The sequence below is a fragment of the Planococcus citri genome, chromosome 2 (assembly GCF_950023065.1).
Source record: "Planococcus citri chromosome 2, ihPlaCitr1.1, whole genome shotgun sequence".
NCBI lineage: Eukaryota > Metazoa > Arthropoda > Insecta > Hemiptera > Pseudococcidae > Planococcus > Planococcus citri.
The window spans coordinates 56019488-56033778 of record NC_088678.1 but is presented as its reverse complement, the minus strand read 5'-3'; the positions used below and the strand labels follow the sequence as shown (position 1 = coordinate 56033778).

General features: G+C 32.6%; 3 protein-coding genes across 14 annotated transcripts in view; 2 read left to right on the top strand and 1 right to left on the bottom strand.

Annotated features, from left to right (window-relative positions):
* Window positions 1-8114, top strand: part of LOC135836570 (protein lin-10-like) — a 149511-nt gene extending 141397 nt beyond the window's left edge. For 6 of the 11 annotated variants that reach the window (XM_065351483.1, XM_065351485.1, XM_065351484.1 and 3 more), the window contains 8 exons: window positions 778-1002; window positions 1818-1904; window positions 2009-2173; window positions 4885-5067; window positions 5156-5368; window positions 5459-5578; window positions 5674-5814; window positions 5910-8114. In XM_065351483.1, coding sequence (XP_065207555.1) covers window positions 778-1002; window positions 1818-1904; window positions 2009-2173; window positions 4885-5067; window positions 5156-5368; window positions 5459-5578; window positions 5674-5814; window positions 5910-5981 — 1206 coding nt within the window. In that variant the 3' untranslated portion in view covers window positions 5982-8114. The remainder of the gene's footprint in view (window positions 1-777; window positions 1003-1817; window positions 1905-2008; window positions 2174-4884; window positions 5068-5155; window positions 5369-5458; window positions 5579-5673; window positions 5815-5909) is intronic. The other 5 variants (XR_010557058.1, XR_010557057.1, XR_010557056.1 and 2 more) reach the window with 5 other exon arrangements.
* Window positions 8115-8583: 469 nt separating this feature from the next.
* LOC135836575 (ubiquitin-conjugating enzyme E2 N) lies at window positions 8584-10344 on the bottom strand. The gene has a single exon (XM_065351498.1). The coding sequence runs from the start codon at window positions 10108-10110 to the stop codon at window positions 9655-9657; it is 456 nt and encodes a 151-aa protein (XP_065207570.1). The 5' UTR covers window positions 10111-10344; the 3' UTR covers window positions 8584-9654.
* A 530-nt stretch (window positions 10345-10874) lies between these two features.
* Window positions 10875-13267, top strand: alien (COP9 signalosome complex subunit 2 alien). Of its 2 annotated transcripts, none has more exons than XM_065351494.1 (9): window positions 10875-11107; window positions 11187-11381; window positions 11456-11581; window positions 11644-11811; window positions 11880-12054; window positions 12129-12267; window positions 12343-12533; window positions 12608-12906; window positions 12987-13267. In XM_065351494.1, the coding sequence occupies exons 1-8, from the start codon at window positions 11054-11056 to the stop codon at window positions 12892-12894; spliced, it is 1335 nt and encodes a 444-aa protein (XP_065207566.1). In that variant the 5' UTR covers window positions 10875-11053; the 3' UTR covers window positions 12895-12906; window positions 12987-13267. The 2 variants fall into 2 exon arrangements, with proteins under 2 accessions (XP_065207566.1, XP_065207565.1); XM_065351493.1 differs by having other exon boundaries at window positions 10877-11107; window positions 12608-12885.
* Window positions 13268-14291: the final 1024 nt, after the last annotated feature.

Below are 14291 nucleotides of genomic sequence, written 5' to 3'. Positions count from 1 at the left end.
CCTGAGTTTATTTTTTAATTTATTATTAATGTATTATAAATTGCTATGTGGAAGCTGTCGATGGAAAATGTATATTTAAGGAAGAGTTGAGATATTTGCTATAGCATAGTTTTTTTTTTTTTGCTTGAAATGGGTTGCTTTTTTTTATTTTTAATTGGTCGCTTTATTTATTTTATAATTTTTTGAATTGTTGTGTTGGTTTTTGAAGATACCTGCGATTTCGATAGATGATATTTGAGTGGGTGTTGAATTTTTTTTTTTTTTTTGAAGTTGAATCAAGAAGGTTGATTAGAAACATGTTGCCTTCGTTTTTTTTTCTTTTTTTTTCAATTCTTCGTTACTAATTTTTGAAAAAATTATCCCTCAAAAAACCAATTTTGAATTAAATACCCATTTAGGTGTGAAAAAAATCATTCTGATCACTCGATCGATGAAAATTAGCCAAGCTCCATGAGAAAAAAAAAATATGAAAAAATTGTAAATTTGCTTTTGTTGATCGTTGCTTGATTTTTTATTTAATTTTTATAATTTTTCAACCACGTTTTTGCCATAAATTAAATAGCTTTTGATAATTTGAAAGAATTTTCTAAAAGCAACTGAAAACTGAGAATTTCACTCGCTTCTTTTTTTTTTTTTTTGTGAAACCAGACCACTGTAAAATAATTAGCTTAAAATCACGAATGAAATATTAATTAATTTTTTATAGGCCTAATTTAAACTATAATTATAAGCTGGTGAAAGGTTAGGGCATAGCAGTATTTGTGTACGTGTGCGTAGGTGGAAAACCATCACGCCGGTTGCAAAAAAGCGGGTACTTTTGGAAGCGATACGGACGACTCGGAAGATATTTTGGGCACCAACCTCGGACCCGGCTCTGTGTTCCGGTTGAGATTTTTGGGCTCTGTGGAGGTAGACGAAGAAGAGCCAATCAAAAAAAAACCGACCATGATGAAGAAACGTTTAAAAAAGAATATGGTCGAAGAGGCTGTGATTAAAATTAAGGTGCGGAGTCGCCATTTTGTATTTAAGCTTAAATTTAAACGAAATTATCCCCGTGCACCTGTATCCCAGCCGATTTTTTACTTTTTTAGAAAAAAAAGCACGAGCACACACATTAAATTCAGCACTATAAAGTATTTTATCAAAAAATAAAAGAGCAAAAATTGATTATAATTAGGAAACAATTCGCGAATCTGTTGCACAATGTCACTTAATTACGCAACGGTTTTGTGTTCTCTGTGAAGTCTTGTATTCTTCTCAACTCGGTGTTTCTAATACGGATTAAATTGTACGGTATTTTTTACGACGAGTAAAAGTTGAGTACCTACATGAAAGAAAAAGTATAAAATTGTATTAGAAACACCGACGATGAGATCGTGTTGCGTTCAACGGCAGCTTACTTATACTTACGTATCAATAAATGGACGTATTGTTTCACAAGCTTCCGTATACTTATGTGCTCCTGTATAATATTTTATGTTCCGTTCGATAGACTTTTCTCCATTATAATATTCTTAATTTATTTTTAACGCTGCGTTGGATTTCTTTTTAGGCTTTAGTAAGTATTGATGATAGTATTTAAAATGTATTTTTCAATTTTTTTTCTTTGTATGCGATACACGAACGTAAATTTTTGGAACTTTGTACATATTATGAAATTGAAATTTTGGAGAAAAAAAAAGAAAGAAAAGTTAAAGGAACCAAACAATATTCATTTATGGTTTTCTTAATCCCCCTCATGTTACATAATTCACATTGAAACCTACATTTGCACGCTTTGTTATAATCTTATGTTACGAGTTGAATAATTTTTACAGGCTCCTGATGGTGAATCTCAACCTAGTACTGAAGTAGATTTGTTTATTTCGACGGAAAAAATTATGGTATTGAATACGGATTTAAAAGTGAGTATTACGTCGTGAAAAATATTTCGTTTTTTGTTTCTTAGGATGTCTTTTGAAGAAAAAAAAATACTGTTTTATTGATTATTTTATTTCATTTTTTGTAGGAGATAATGATGGATCATGCTTTAAGAACGATATCGTATATTGCTGATATTGGAGATCTTGTCGTATTAATGGCTCGTAGAAGATTTGTTCCTCACGATGTTGAAGATCCTCCTAAGATAAATAGAACTCCTAAAATGATCTGTCATGTTTTTGAAAGCGAAGAGGTGATTATGAGCTAATAAGATATGTACTACCTACTGTTAAAATAACTGATCAACCATTCAATTTGACTAAATGAACAGTTCAAACATTAGGTATTGTTGAATATAAATTCAGGTGAAATTGAATACTTATCAGTCTAGTGTCTAAAATTTAATAATGGCCAACTTCCTACCCTAGGTACTAATAAATTTCAGATAAATCTCATAATTTAAGAATCTTCAGGAAATATACCGGGTGTCCCGGTGATCGACCCAATAAATGGAGGAACAAAATTATGGGCTATTTTATGTCGATTCTCCGAGCATCAGTATAATTCCTTGAGGGGCATTCCAAGTCAAACCAGTCACGTTTTAACTCGAAGTTCTCCGATTTTGCTACCTTTGAAGTTGAGCGTTTTTAAAAGCTCGATTTTCAAAAGCCTGCCAAATTTTGTTACTTAATTTAAGAATTTGAAAAAATCCAGAAAGATACATTTTTATGATATTTACGATTATGAACTTTTCGTGCTGGGATTCGTAAAACCACGCCGGCGGGGGGGGGGGTCAAAGTGTAAAATATCGTGTGACATATCAATTCATACATTTTCGAGATTTCTGAGTACGAATATCAACTCGCTTTTTTGATTCGACGTCTTTAACGCCCCCCCCCAGTGGCCTTTAAAATTTCCTGAAAATTGAAAAAATCGTGAGTTAATTAGATTTTTGGGAGCGTTGAATACGAATATCAACTCATTTTTTTGATTCGACCCTATGACGCCCCTCTTCCCTTGCACATCGCACCAATTCCAGAAAATCTGCCCCTTCAATGCACTCATTGGTCATTGAAATGTGCTAAAATTCCAACAAAATCTTGTGAAATGTGGTTTTTCAGGTTTATGAAAGCGCTGAATACGAATATCACGTCGTTTTTTTGATTTAGCCCCTCAAACTATCCCATTGGATATGAAAATTGCTCCCAGAAACTCCCTTGGGGGTTTTTTGTAAAAATAATATGAAATTCGGGCCCAGCTCCTTTTGAATAATTCGTAAAAATGACCTCAAAATGATTCAGGCGTTGGATTTTCCTCCAAACCCCTACAAAAATACTCGTTATGCAATTTGAAATAACCAAAACGAACTTCGCAGCTCATGATTCTGTAGAAAAAATCAAAAACTCCTGCAAAAGTACTAAATATACAACTCAAAACACAGCCCAAATCGAAGTTCCCTTTCTACAACATGTGCGCCATCGATGATGATTTTTGGTCTGAAAATGACCCAACGTTGGGCACAGTAGGTACTGCAATCCCTCTTATTTGACAAACTGACCCCACTTAAATGTGGGGGTTGCTGTCAGGGTTGGAAGAATGGAACAGAGGTGGGAATACAAGAATAAAAGAAGGATCAAATTTTGTGAAAACTGAAAAAAGGGGAACAAACGTCTGAAAAATTTGCTTCGATGAAATATCAGTGGAAAACATATTCTTACACGAGTTATTGCTAGTCCAATAATTGAAAAACTTCTAAAATTGCTTTTTAAAAAAATCAAAAAAGTAACTCAACAGCTAGAAACATGAATTTGAGAATTTTTGAGCATGCTCTATCGATCTAGCATTATTATTTATTGCATTAAAATCTGGGTGTACCAAAAATTGCCCTATTAAATTTAAGTACAGCTGCTGTAAGGTTAAGTATATTTTAAAAATTTGCTTTAAATAAAATTTTAAAAAAATAAAATAAAATATGGAGTGTGTCCGCTCCTACAATTCATGGGCAGGTGTTTTTGTCATTTTTTTGAGACATTTTTGGGGTTAAAGTTTACGTATTTTACTATATTTTTGCCATAAAAATGTAAAAAACGTGTATCTTAAAAGGTTTTTCGAGAAAATGAGTACGGTGCAGACAAGTTTTTTTATTCAACTCGTATGTTATAGGAGAAAGTGCTCATCAAAATTTATGTACATGTTTTGGTGGAAAAATTTTCTGTATACCACGTTTCAGTCCGAAGCAATGGGGGTTCAAAGTTTTATTTTGTCAATTTTACCCCCACCAACGCGATTAAAAATTCTGAAAAAATCGTGTACAAATTCGAGGTGATACCTAGATAAACTTTACCTCCAATACCTTATGGATACAGATTTTTTTCTCGCCGAAAACTCGTTTTTAAGTTATATTAGACAAGGAGGTGGGATGAGAGGGCGGATTTTTGGCTCTGAAATTTTTCATATGTAGGTACCCAACAATAATCCATGATAATTTTACAAATCCAGGAGCATCTTTTTTTGTTATTTGAATTGCATATTGAAAAATTTCTGTAGCAATTTAAATGATGATTTCGCAGCCAGATTTGAATTTTACCTATTCATAATTTTTCGGTTACGATTTTGGCTGTTTCCATTTTCTGTTAGGTAATCTGACTTGAAAGTTGTAGCCTGTTTTTGTTTTTCTTAAATCAGGATTGTTATTATTATGAAAACGTTTTCATATACGTAGGCTTACTTTTATTTATTATTATTTTTTCCAAGATGAACGATTTTGAGAGCTGTAAAACCGATAACATGATTTCCCCCATTTTTTTCATTGTAAAATCCTGAAACCATATTCAACTTTGAAATCAAAACAATACCTATAACAATACTTGAACCATAGAACTGACACCGAACTTCAAACTTGTGCCACACATGGAGCAATACTGATTTACGAACTTCTAAACTTATTCCAATCGCTTATTTCAGGCACAATTTATCGCTCAATCAATAGGCCAAGCATTCCAAGTCGCTTATATGGAATTCCTGAAGGCGAATGGTATCGAAGACCATAGCTTCGTCAAAGAAATGGATTACCAAGAAGTTCTCAACTCGCAAGAAATCTTTGGCGACGAGTTACAGATGTTTGCGAAAAAAGAACTTCAAAAAGAGGTTAAAAATCATCACACAATAATCATTCATCACATCGCGTCGTGTTAAAATACTAATTCTTTTCTTTTTTAAAAAAATTCATTGTTAGGTTGTAGTGCCAAAAATGAAAGGAGAAATTTTAGGCGTTGTAATAGTAGAATCAGGCTGGGGTTCTATGTTGCCAACTGTTGTGATAGCTAACCTAGCTCCATCCGGAGCAGCGGCCCGGTGCGGTCAGTTGAACATAGGCGATCAGATTATTGCTGTGAATGGCGTTTCATTAGTCGGTTTACCATTATCAACTTGTCAAAATTATATTAAGGTATGGAATTAAAACAATCTGCGGCGTTGATTTATACAATTTCACTTACCTATTTGACATTATCTTCAATTTATTACGTAAATATTACAGAATTCTAAACCTCATACCGTTGTCAAATTAACCGTAGTTCCTTGCGCTCCTGTAGTCGAAGTTAAAATTAAACGACCTGATACCAAGTATCAGCTTGGATTTAGTGTACAAAATGGCGTGGTAAGTTGCACATTCGAAATCAATTCGTCGTTGAACGTGTTGAATATAATAATCAATTCACACGCGATAATATTTTCCTAACTTTATCTTCGCAGATATGTAGCTTATTAAGAGGCGGTATAGCTGAACGAGGAGGTGTTCGAGTTGGCCATAGGATAATCGAAATAAATAATCAAAGCGTCGTTGCCGTCCCACATGAAAAAATAGTCACTTTATTAGCTACCTCCGTTGGCGAAGTAACTATCTACATATAAATTACCAATCGACTACCTGCTAATATTTAAAATAGATATTTTTTTCTAATACCGTTTTTTTGTTTTTTGTGTTTCAGATACTCATGAAAACCATGCCTACGTCCATGTTTAGATTATTAACCGGTCAAGAAACGCCGGTTTTCATTTAGACGATATCTCGTTATACGAATAATGTTCTTTTCCTAGCTTTTTTAAAACGTAATATCATTCGATTAATGCCATATTGTTATCGTTACCATGGTAAGATATACTGAAAATTGTTGAATTATGTAAAGCCTAAGCTAATACGTAATTGTATAATCGATTCTGAAACCATCATGTTTCATTCTGTTGTAAAATTGTACCGTACCCAATTTTCGACAGAGTCTGTGAAATACCTAATTCGTGCGATCGATATTTCAAATTTGAATTTGAATTTAAATCAGTCGCCTGATGAGTTTTATTTTTTAAATTATTAGTCTATCGATGTTACCTATCTATGTCCTGTTTGCTTGATTGTTTGAAAATGTTGAGTAAGCAGTTTTTCATGTTCGTAGGTTAAGAAGGTTTCAGAATTGATTGGGTATTTTGCTCAAAAGACCAAGTTGATTTGAGAAAAATAGCTAAAGCTATTAATTAGGTATTATTTAATTAATTTCTTTTCAACTTCATCGATTACTGATAAGAAATTGGCTAATCAGAAATCAGAATTAAGGAATAGGATTATAAGTGAACAATAGATATTGGTTGATGGCTTATCACATCGATTTACTGATAAGAAATCAATCAATCAGAATTGAGATAGACAGCATTATTCCTGTATAATCAGATTGATCAATATCTTATCACTAACCAATGAGGTTGGATTTATAAAGACGTTATCAGTAAAATGCAAACTGATCCAATATTATTGAAATTTTTCTATTTCAGCTTCAACTTAAAATTACTTCAATCATTTTTCTTATACCTGCGTGCGCGATTATATTATTATAAGGAATACCTACGTACGTACGGAAGAATAATCAAACGAACGCGAATATTCCTTCTATGTACCTACTGTTGTTTTTCTATTTGGAAACATTACCTACCTATTCGTGGTTTCTTTTTCTCTTTTGGTCGACGTGAATTATACAATTTATTGTAAGGCCATACGTGTATTTTATAATAGCATTTATATACGTTTAGTATAATATCTATAATCTAGTCACAAACGGTTTTTTTTTATTATTATTATTTTTATCTATGTTTTAGTTTATTATGTATACTTTTTTTTTCTACTAAAAAAAGGATACGTTTGAGTGAGGTATTTTTGCTATAAAAGGTATACAGTGTGTTATATGCCTCGGAATACTGTAAATATTGAATTTCAATTTCTACATCTGTTACGAGTGTGTCTTGATTGAGAAAAATTGTTACAGAATCCTAGCGTACTGTACTATTATGGTTTAGCTTTTCTGTACGATTTTCTTTTCAAAATCCTCTCCCCTCCCATTTTAAATCCAATATCTCTCTAACGATGTAGTAAAGTATAAAGGTTGTTAGTCATTTTTCTCTGTATATTGTGTGCTTGAATTTATATACTGCACAAAAAAATTATTTAAACTTGAATTTTTTTTATACGTTATTTTTTAGTTTTTGAAAAGAGGTTCCTAAATTGTATGAAATGTCGAATACACGTATAATATGTATTACATAATATAAGCGAACGTTGTTCGATGTTTTGTATTATATTTTTTAAGGCAGGAAGCGAAATAACGCTATTTTACCATTCGTTTAGCAATAATCGCGTTTATGGGGTTCTGCGAGCTGAATAACAAAGCAAAAAGATGGTATAATTTTGGGAACCCTCGATCGATTCGAAATGACGCTTTTGTAAGGAATATTATATTTTCTCCAGTATTACCAATTTCGTAATGTTTTTCAGGAGTGAAATGAACTGCAGCGGTTTTTAAAATGCGTGTAAATTACTCATTTTTTCGGCTTGGTTGTTAAAGCGTCATTTTTGAATGTTTCCCTCCTTTTTTCCGTTCTTAATTTTTTTGTTTTTCTGTTCAATTTTTTTTTTTTTTTTTTTTTTTTTTGTAATGTAACTACGTTTTAATTTTATACTTAATGTCGAAACATTCTTCGCTTCTCGTTTCTTCACTTATTATGAATTTCTCTGTTAATTCTGAATTTTTGTTAAAATTTAATGAAAAAAGAAACAAAAAAACGTAGTCATATAAAGAACGCAATACTTTCTTATTTGCATACGTGTATTACGGTTGATAATAACAAATAAATCAATTTTGCAAACTGTCTTATTTCAAAGTGATTATTTTCATAAAACGTTTCTGAGTAGGTATTTTCGTAGAAAAAGAAGAAAAACTAAGCTGCAGATGTTGGCAAAACAACGATACGTCGATACGATTTATAGTTTATTTAAATTGTTGAAATAAAGTAGTATACAAATACACAATACAATGGACAAAAATATCATCAACTTCAACAAGTAATCAACAAAATGACATACGCTGCGCTTAATATTATAGCATTAACATCGTTCAATCGTTTTTTTATTTATAATTTAGCACAGAAGTAGGTATCAATGACCTGATGGCAGGTACGCAACGTCGAGTTAGATTTTCAATATACTCTGATGGTAACGTGTTGTTTTAAGAACCCCTGAGTTTTTACGAGAGATTTACGATATATTATTGTTACCTTGATCGAAGAACTTTTATCTTTCGAGTATCCCCCACGTGCTGACAATGAAAAAAAAAATAAACACTATGCAAATGAAAATATTTAATTTTAATATTAAAAATGTAGGTATAATTCAACGTTGATATTGGCAACGACAAAATAATATAAGAATCACATTTTTTAAAAGTAAATTTTACCAAGAGGAAGTTTCCTATCGAGCTTGAGAAACTATAGCAAAGTCGTGTTTCTACGCTATTAGGGTGACCTCTTTAAATGCCTTTATTTTCCTGAAAGTTCGAAGAAACTCGATGCACGGTCTAATAATCAATTTCATGTGATTCAAAGCGTAGGCTTACGACATTGTGATGAAAAATTGACTCTAGCAATAGAAAAGGATTGTTCGACGAGGTGATTTAGGGTATAAAAATAAAACATAAATGTAAAGTAAAACATGTTATTGTAACTACGCAAAGGATACTAATAGCGAATGCCTATCTCAGTGAAATGAAAAAATCATACAAAACACAAGAAATAATGTAAGAGTAGAAGGGAAAAATATACAACGTTGGTTTTTTTTGATAATTTTCATAAAATTTGTGTACATCACATAATAGTGGAACAATATCTGAAGCAGGTTTTGAAAAAAAACAACATAAAATTAATAGAAAAAAATGAGAAAAAAGTATCGAATAAATAAATTACGCAAAAAATAGTGTTCTATCGTACAAACATCGCATTATCTTTTTGCTAAATAACAAAAAAAAAAAAGGAAATTAATATGTATTCGTAAAACGATTTTATAGCATTAAAACCTCACCGGATAAGGGCGTACAGTTTAAAGGGGAAAAAATAAAAACTATTTCGTTAACGATACAAGTAATTTAAATTTATTAATGACAATACAACATACAATATCCTTCTTACGTTTACATAAAAATTTGTTTCTAAAATAACCTTCTAGCTGATACGAATAGTATTTTCATACTGGAGAAGGAAAACAAATTGGAATGCGAACGATAAGCATTCACGAGACAAAAAAAATTGAAATATCACTCAGTTTCGAAACACTTTTGATAGAATCAATAACTTCGATTAAGAATAGAAAAAACACTATTTTCATACATTGCCATAAAACGATTAAAACAATCAGTCTGTAAATCAGTTATCCATCGCGTACTTTCTGGTCCATTCTTTGGCATTACGAATCGCTTCGCTTTCGTTGATCTTCCAAAGCTCTGCCACATCATTTGCTAAAGGATCGTCGGGATTCGGTGCACTGAGCAGCGCTTGTATTGATAAGAGTACGGTGCGAATTTGTAATGCTGGACTCCATTTGTCTTTTAATATATCTAAACATATTCTTCCTAATTTATCAATATTTGGGTGGTAGATTTTAGTAATGAATCTAACTTTCGGCGCAGACATAGGGTAATCTTCGGGTAAGAAAAGCTCCAATTTGAAGAGGCCTCCTTCGAACGGAGAATCCTCCGGACCAGTTACTATAACGTGAAAATATCGTGCATTACTTTCATCCGGAACAGCGCTGATCCCGGGTACAGGTTCTTGCATCAATCGCTGGGTTTCTTTGATAATTCTACGAGGTAGTGCGGACATAATATGATAGCGTAGTTTTCTTCTCCAAATATTAAGTTACACTAGTTACCGTTGTACTGAGAGTTAGGTTTTTTTAACGAATCATATATTACAGAGACACTACCGAACACGTTTTATGTTCCCGATACATTTTTTTTCGAAATAGTAATACAAATTCTTATGGAAAATGATCTTCAAATACACCACAAACTACCTCTACTACCACGATTGACCATTACAATGCAAATATTTCACAGATAAATAAACAAAGCACAGGAGATCGCGTGCAATGAGCACGTATGCTGTTTTTTTCTCTTTTTCTAGCGATTTATTCTTTTTAACAATTTTTTGAAGATGGAATTACAGAAAAAATTAATTAAAATATGAAAATTTTAATTCAAATCGAAGATCGATAATCAAATATGAGAAAAATTCTGTTCAAAACGAAATTACATGAGTTTGAATAATGTCTTTTTGATAAGTTGTCATGTAAATAATTTCTCAATTTTGCCAGTGTGGCCAAGAAAAAAAACAAAAAATGCGAAACTGACAATTTTTTTTTATCGTGACTTTTCTGATATTTTTCCTCGGAATTCGTAACTTTTGATGAAAAATTTGATGATTTTTTCGATAAATTGATCCTTTTTTCAAAAAATAATTTCAATTTTCACCGGGTATTTTGAAAAAAAAATCATTTAAATTTTCAAAACCCAAGTTTCAGAGAATCGAAAGGCATTGTTTTTTTGTGGAATCACCGATTTCAACAAAAGAAACAAAAACATCAAAGCGCAATGATTTGAAAATAAAATTCCGTCGATCAAAAAATTCTCCATAATTTTACCAAATTTTCAAAAATTGATGTGAATCGTGAAATTACAAAATTACTAATCCGGTGTAGTGTTTTTGGTGCTTATTGATTTCTGAATGTTTGTATGGATTCACGCTTGTGAAATAACTCATCATCATGTCTGATTGCGAAGACGACTACATGTGTGAAGAGGAAGAAGACTATGGATTGGTAAGTTCTTTGAATTCACTTACGATTCGAGGAAACCCTCAAGATGCTATAGATTAATCCAAATATACCTTCATTGTAGGAGTATTCCGAGGATAGCAATTCGGAACCCGATGTCGATTTGGAAAACCAATACTATAATTCTAAAGCATTGAAGGAAGACGATCCAAAAGCCGCATTGGCTTCGTTTCAGAAAGTGTTAGATCTAGAAGGCGGCGATAAAGGAGAATGGGGTTTCAAAGCTTTGAAACAAATGATTAAGATTAATTTCAAACTAGTACGTTGCCTAATTGTTGAAATAACACTTAGAAGTAACGTTCACCTGTTAATATGCCGGTTTCATTGTTGTAGAATAATTACGATGAGATGATGGCCAGGTACAAGCAGTTACTAACTTATATTAAAAGCGCGGTGACTCGAAATCACAGCGAAAAGTCAATCAACTCGATTCTAGACTATATATCTACCTCAAAAAATGTAAGTCGAAAGAACATCTGCTTGTCGAATCAACGCCGGAATACTAATTGCTTTAGTTTCAGATGTCTTTGTTGCAAGATTTCTACGAGACTACGTTAGACGCTTTGAAGGATGCTAAAAATGATAGATTGTGGTTTAAAACTAACACCAAGTTGGGTAAACTGTATTTCGATAGAGGTGATTTTTCAAAATTATCCAAGATTTTGAAACAGCTTCATCAATCCTGTCAGGTAATTCAACCTTTACCTTTAATTAACTCGAATCTGAATATTTACTCACGAGTACGTTTATTCTGTAGACTGACGATGGTGAAGATGACTTGAAGAAAGGAACTCAACTACTAGAAATCTACGCTTTAGAAATTCAAATGTATACTGCTCAAAAAAATAATAAGAAACTGAAAACCCTGTACGAACAATCGTTGCATATTAAATCGGCTATTCCTCATCCGTTGATTATGGGCGTGATTCGAGGTAAACTTAATTCATCATATTATTTTTTTTCTTTTCATCGAAGCAAAATATTACTGGCGTTTGTAAATTCATAGAATGTGGCGGAAAAATGCATTTACGTGAACAAGAATTTGAAAAGGCTCATACCGATTTCTTCGAAGCATTCAAGAATTATGACGAATCCGGTAACCCTAGAAGAACTACCTGTTTGAAGTACCTTGTATTAGCCAATATGTACGTAAACCGATGATCTATCAAATAAGCTACGAAATCGTTTCGTAAACACGTGAATTTTACGTTTTTCTGCAGGTTGATGAAATCGGGTATCAATCCTTTCGATTCGCAAGAAGCCAAACCGTATAAAAACGATCCTGAAATCTTGGCGATGACCAATTTAGTTTCCGCTTACCAAAACGACGATATAAATGAATTTGAAAGTATACTGAAGAAACACCGAGCCAATATTATGGATGATCCGTTTATTAAAGAACACATCGAAGGTACAGATCGTAAAAATATTATTTCTTGTATGTTTGAATTTTTTATTAAAACAAATTTTTGAAAATTTTCACAGATCTCTTGCGCAACATTCGAACCCAAGTATTGATGAAACTGATCAAACCGTACACCAGAATACACATACCATTCATTTCGAAAGAATTGAATATCGACGTGAACGAGGTGGAAAACTTGTTAGTCTCATGTATCCTAGATAATACAGTACGTGGTAGAATAGACCAAGTGAATCAGGTGCTGGAGTTGAGTCGAGAGAACGCCTGCAGTTCCAGATACAACGCCGTTGATAAATGGACAACGCAGCTGTCTTCGTTGCATAACACAATTACCAGCAAAGTAAATTGAAGTCATTGAGATGTAATTTTGTTTTCGTGTTCTGTGTCTGTCTTGTATCAATTCATTAATCTCATATTCTGATTATCTTCGATTATTTTTAGGCGTTTGTTCGTTCGTGATTGTTTCATACCGCAAAATAGCGATTCGTTACGATGAAGACCCTCCTCAAAAAATGAGCGTAACCGTGGCCAACTTCTCATTTACATTAGCATCCTGGTCTTTGAATACTTTTATTTACGAATTTCTTTCGAATTATTATTCCTATTTTAATGAAATTTGTATAATTTTGTTTGCTTTCTTCGTTTTAAGATATATAAAGATTTATCTAAAAAAAAAAAATCTGTGATGAAATTCTTTCTAATTAAATATCGCTTTATAATGATTTAGTATTTCTTTCATGTGTTTTACTCTTGAATTCGTGTATTATCCTACCAATTAGAATAAAATGTAGGCCTAACGATTTACATTAGGTTGAGCGATAGGCCTAATTGATGCGGTCATGAACTTGACTTCGATAACCTTCGTGTACTGAAATAATATGCACCTATTGCAGAAATTAATTACACACTTGGTAATTTATGAGTCAACGTGCGCTTGTAAATGTTTTTACGCGCATCGTTAATAACGCATGTGAATGGTTTATGGGCGAGTAACTTTTTTTTGGTGGTTGAAAGTAAATATTGTATGTACTTAATGCATGTTTAATCGCAATTTTCACTGTTACGTCATTCAAAATTCGTGTGAATCAAAATATATTTTTCAGAAGCTCGTAGTGAAGCGATAAGCGTAACATGGGGGGACAAATCAACTGTGAAATAATCGACCTCAGAAAGTGTGGCACAGGATGCTCAAAGGCAGGTTATAAAGCGTAAATTGTTGCCAGAAGACGGAAATGAAATTTTGCTGATTTTTTCGAGCTCGTGTGAATTTTTTTCTGATTTCCTCCAAGAAAATGTCTTCCATTTCCTATTTTTGAAAATCTACCTACTCAGAAGGGAGCTTTCCCAGCCAGTTCAAACCTCGATCTCATAAAACGATTTTTTTTTTTGGATGTTGAACTTGAACTAAGCTTAAAATACAATCCAGGAAATTGCCTAGGGGATATGTAATTCGAAAATCTCAACGTAACGTGTACCTAATTCATCATTTAGAAAGCATACAGCACGAACGAAAAATATTCGAGGTCAGTTCATTTAACTGGTAAAATTGATTTCCATTTGTTCAACTCTGCACATCCTACGTATCATCATTATTGTTACTTTTACTGTGCTAGTCCAAGTTTTACTAATAGTAAGCCTGTTACGCCTCTGCTCGACGATTTCAAGGTTCACACTTTGAAAAAAATTAACAATATATTTGAAAGTAGCGGTATAGCTTTTCACCACGTTCTAATTAATAACCCGATC